Genomic DNA, 5,228 nt, shown 5'->3' on the forward strand with positions numbered 1-5,228 from the left:
CTGCAGGTCCTCTGGTTGCCCCACCACCCACCATGCCCAGGCTGCAGGTCCTCTGGTTGCCCCACCACCCACCATGCCCAGCCTGCAGGTCCTCTGGTTGCCCCACCACCCACCATGCCCAGCCTGCAGGTCCTCTGGTCGCCCCACCACCCACCATGCCCAGCCTGCAGGTCGTCTGGTCGCCCCACCACCCACCATGCCCAGCCAGCAGGTCCTCTGGTTGCCCCACCACCCACCATGCCCAGCGTGTTGCCCAGCCTGCAGGTCCTCTGGTTGCTGAGGCCCGCCAAGGCCCCGACGCAGCAGAGGGAGGCCGCCAGGTAGGCCATCTGATGGCTCTCAGGGTAGCCGGCAGCGGCGGTGGCCCCGTAGCCCCCCAGCAGCGCCAGCGCCGGGATGCCGTACAGGTAGTTGTGCTCGGGAGGGTCCGATGGTCTGCAGGAGATAATTGTTTACTGGGGATATAAGTACAATGATTACACTTATATATGTTCATATACATACACAAATGACATAATAATAATTATGTTCAACATAAGGAATAATATTCAGAGCACTTACGCAATCAAATATTATGCATGTCCAACATGCGTCACACATGACACACCTCCTGAACATGTCCAACATGCGCTGGGTGACGATGAAGCCCCCGAAGATGTTGATGAAGGAGACGAAGGCGGCGGACGCGGCGAGCCCCTCGATGATGTTGGTGGGGTAGTAGCCGCCCCCCATCAGCAGCAGCCCCCCCACCGCCGTGATGCCTGCATCGCAACATTATTAGTTAGTTCTCCTCTTACATTCTTTTTATTTCATTAATTGGATTTAATTGACTCAAAGATGCCTCCAGACCTATAACAAGATTAAATCAGATCATAAGTAATGTAGAATGTAAAATCTGCAACCACTCGATTTTACATCGTGTATATCTGAAAATACCGCAAGAAGATGATGCCTGCATTGCAACATGCTTGGTTAGTTCTTCTCTTGCATTCTTCAACATTGAGTGCATTGGATTACTGAGGACCTCCAGGCTTATCAGATCAACTCTGACGATAAGTATCGTAGAACGTAAAATCTGCAACTCCATAAAAATATTTTAATTTATTACTGCCACTCACTTAGGCTAAGCAGAGATGGCTTAGGCGCCACTCACTACTGCCACTCACCAGAGATGGCGTTGCTGCCACTCACCAGAGATGGCGTTGCTGCCACTCACCAGAGATGGCGTTGGTGCCACTCACCAGAGATGGCGTTGGTGCCACTCACCAGAGATGGCGTTGGTGCCACTCACCAGAGATGGCGTTGGTGCCACTCACCAGAGATGGCGTTGGTGCCACTCACCAGAGATGGCGTTGGTGCCACTCACCAGAGATGGCGTTGGTGCCACTCACCAGAGATGGCGTTGGTGCCACTCACCAGAGATGGCGTTGGTGCCACTCACCAGAGATGGCGTTGGTGCCACTCACCAGAGATGGCGTTGGTGCCACTCACCAGAGATGGCGTTGGTGCCACTCACCAGAGATGGCGTTGGTGCCACTCACCAGAGATGGCGTTGGTGCCACTCACCAGAGATGGCGTTGGTGCCACTCACCAGAGATGGCGTTGGTGCCACTCACCAGAGATGGCGTTGGTGCCACTCACCAGAGATGGCGTTGGTGCCACTCACCAGAGATGGCGTTGGTGCCACTCACCAGAGATGGCGTTGGTGCCACTCACCAGAGATGGCGTTGGTGCCACTCACCAGAGATGGCGTTGGTGCCACTCACCAGAGATGGCGTTGGTGCCACTCACCAGAGATGGCGTTGGTGCCACTCACCAGAGATGGCGTTGGTGCCACTCACCAGAGATGGCGTTGGTGACGCTCATGAGTGGCGAGTGGAGGGCGGGCGTGACGCTCCAGACGGTGTGGTAGCCCACAAGAGTGGCGAGGGAGAGAGTGGTCATCATCTGGGTCATGGCGGGGTTAGGGGACCCCACCCCCAGCCCCACCAGCGTCCCCAGCCCTGTGTGGGAGGAGGGGGAGGATGAACGATGAACATCTTCATTTCAATATTAATTATAATATATAGTAATATATTATAATTAATAGTATAGAATTATTGCAAGAAGTTATATAAGTTAATATAGAATATATCAAGTCCCCACCTGAGGTGTAGAGGAGGGAGTCCTTGAGTGTGAGGGCGAAGTAGTCTGGCGGGGGCGGCGCCACCTTCTGGGGGGCGGCGGCGGCGGCCACCGCCCCGGGGGCGGGTGTCGGGGGCGGCGGTGGCGGGTACAGCAGCGTGCCGTTCTGCCCGCCATATAATACGCTATAAAACACACCCCACCTCCCAGCTGGTCAACACGTAAGGACACTTTACCCTGACTATACAAATATACATCAGCTGCTATACACCAACACACAGAAACTAACACAACACTTGGTGGAAACCCACCTTCCGACAACCACCACCACCTGACCACCTAACCCACCACCTGACCACCTAACCCACCACCTGACCACCTAACCCTCCTGACCCACCTGGGTGACGATGCTGCCGCGGACGACCTCGTCCTCCAGGTTGACGTGCAGATGGTCCTTGTCGCCGATGGACAGCAGGAACTTGCTGATGTTGTTGCCGTACCTGCGGACGATGATGGCCTCATGAGCATGTCCTACATCATGGCCTCATGAGCATGTCCTACATCATGGCCTCATGAGCATGTCCTACATCATGGCCTCATGAGCATGTCCTACATCATGGCCTCATGAGCATGTCCTACATCATGGCCTCATGAGCATGTCCTACATCATGGCCTCATGAGCATGTCCTACATCATGGCCTCATGAGCATGTCCTACATCATGGCCTCATGAGCATGTCCTACATCGGCACATGGGGCCTGCATCAAGGACCTCCAAAGGAGGATCGACCTCAAGTCCCTTTACTTTAAGACCTGCCCTTAAGGATACAAGTCCTACACATCCTACATGGTGGGGATACATCACGCGCCCAATCTTCGACTTTGCAGCCCATATATGGTCCCCCGTAGCATCCCATGGACTCAAGCACTGCAGGGAAAGGACTTTAAACCACCCAAAATTTGGCCCCTGATTTAAAGAAAACTCGCCGGTCTCAAACATTGACAAAGAGGTCTCAGAAAGAGGTCTCCCCTGTCTCAAAAAATACACTGACAAGGAGGTCTAAAAAAGATGTCTCGCTGGTCTCAAGAAAGAGTTCACATGAGAGGTCTCGCCGGTGATTTTAAGAGGTCTCGCCGGAGGTCTCAAAAAGTTTGGCCCCTAATTTTAGCTGCCCGGTGTCTCAAAAAGACTCCGTCCATCTCAACACGGAGACATGCGTCTTTCCCTCGTTCACTCACCTAGACCAGCCATGGCCCTAGTTCCTTGTCTTCTTCAGCCCCCCCCCCCAGGTGACCGGCCTATGATAGCTTCCCTCATGACGAGATTGTGCCATCTTATTGCACCCCTCCAAATGAGCGGCACAGTTATCCCTTCGCAAAGAGATCTCCACCCGCGTTACTCAGATCGCAGAGATCTTTGGAGCCCATCAGAGATCTTCGGAGCCCTCTGATTGCCTCTGAAGAGGCTACGTTCCCTACAGCAGTCCCTTGTGTGCCATACATCCAGGGACGGGCGTTCACCCAGCGCCGCCTGTCCCGAGTGCGGTGATCCCTGCAGAAGGTCCAGCATTTCCTCGCCTGTCCCTTCTTCCCCCACAAACCCCAGGGTATACTCACTGGGAGATAGTGCCGTGGAGGCCATGGCCCTCCAGACCTCTCTCCTTGCCTTAGCCCATCCCACCACTTCCGGTGGCCCTAGCCCAACACCAGAACAGCTTCCCCAGATGCACAAGAAACAACAGCATAACAAAGACCCAAAATCTCCAATGACCCAAAATCTCCAAGGACCAAAAATCTCCAAGGACCCAAAATCTACAAGGACCCAAAATCTACGAGGACCCAAAATCTACAAGGACCCAAAATCTACAAGGACCCAAAATCTACGAGGACCCAAAATCTCCAAGGACCCAAAATCTACAAGGACCCAAAATCTACGAGGACCCAAAATCTCCAAGGACCCAAAATCTACAAGGACCCAAAANACCCACCTTGCCGTTGACCTCCAGGAACTCGGCGCCGAAGCTCTCGACCTGCTCCTGACCATGACCCACTTATGACCATGACCCACTTATGACCATGACCCACCTTGACGTTGACCTCGAGGAACTCTGCCCCGAAGCTCTCGACCTGCTCCTTGACGGCGGCGCGGGTGTCGAAGGCCCGGACGATGGCGCCCATGTTCTTGGCCTGCCCCACCGCCGCCAGCCCCGCCACCCCGCCGCCTATGACCAGCACCTTGGCGGGGGGCACCTTGCCCGCCGCCGTGATCTGCCCTGAGGGGGGAGGGGGCGGTCAAATTACCCATGCATAATTTAATTAATTTATGAATGCAATTTCTGTTCATACATCCTGATATATAATTGCTGATTACTTAATAAACTAATGAATGGCATGTAAAAAACATACAGTTGATAACCTGTAAAGAAAGAACCTGCTGAAGTGCACCTCGACGCACCTGTAAAGAACCTGCTGAAGTGGTTGCTGGCCTCCACGACGGCCCTGTAGCCCGCGATGTTGGCCATGGAGCTCAGCGCGTCGAACACTTGCGCCCGCGAGATGCGGGGGATGCAGTCCATCGCTGGGGGGCGGTAGGGGGCGTTAGTGCTGGGGGCACGGGGGCGTTAGTGGCGAGGGGGGGTGGTGTTACAATCAGTAGCAGCTCAGCAAACACCCTAATCCCCCATCAGTAGCTGCACCCCCCACCAATATAGGCTCCCACATCGTCTACCCCCATCACTATAGGCTCCCACATCACCCTCCACCAGTAGTGTCTCTACCATCACAAGAGGCCCCTACATCATCACCTTCTCGTCAATAGCGGCCCTCCATCACACCCCCCATGTCTGGTGTCAATCTGGCGTCTCATTATATTCATTACAATTATATTATTTATATTCGTTAAAACTATATTATATGCTTAGATCATATGTATTGAGACGTAATATTCACTAGACGTTATAGAGATTGATAGGAAAGTACTAGACCTGAGTGAGCGTCTGGACAACATCACGTGACACATCACGTGATCAGGGGCCATGCTTTCAAAACTCGCTAAGTGAACGAAAGTACTTACGCTCTATTTTCTTGTCTATGATTGGTGGATTT

The 5,228-nt window shown here is 53.5% G+C and overlaps 1 protein-coding gene across 1 annotated transcript in view; it reads right to left on the bottom strand.

Annotated features, from left to right (window-relative positions):
- The window catches only part of LOC108678232 (NAD(P) transhydrogenase, mitochondrial-like), a gene marked incomplete at its 5' end in the record, with an annotated part of 5,091 nt that extends 364 nt beyond the window's left edge, over positions 1 to 4,727 (bottom strand). Inside the window, 8 exons of the mRNA XM_018166598.1 lie at positions 32 to 435; positions 608 to 761; positions 1,842 to 2,003; positions 2,146 to 2,290; positions 2,522 to 2,641; positions 4,112 to 4,159; positions 4,209 to 4,396; positions 4,579 to 4,727. Of these exons, the coding sequence (XP_018022087.1) occupies positions 32 to 435; positions 608 to 761; positions 1,842 to 2,003; positions 2,146 to 2,290; positions 2,522 to 2,641; positions 4,112 to 4,159; positions 4,209 to 4,396; positions 4,579 to 4,727 (1,370 nt within the window). The remainder of the gene's footprint in view (positions 1 to 31; positions 436 to 607; positions 762 to 1,841; positions 2,004 to 2,145; positions 2,291 to 2,521; positions 2,642 to 4,111; positions 4,160 to 4,208; positions 4,397 to 4,578) is intronic.
- Positions 4,728 to 5,228: the final 501 nt, after the last annotated feature.

The sequence above is a fragment of the Hyalella azteca genome, unplaced genomic scaffold, assembly GCF_000764305.2.
Source record: "Hyalella azteca isolate HAZT.00-mixed unplaced genomic scaffold, Hazt_2.0.2 contig4711, whole genome shotgun sequence".
In the NCBI taxonomy this organism is placed as follows: Eukaryota; Metazoa; Arthropoda; class Malacostraca; order Amphipoda; family Hyalellidae; genus Hyalella; species Hyalella azteca.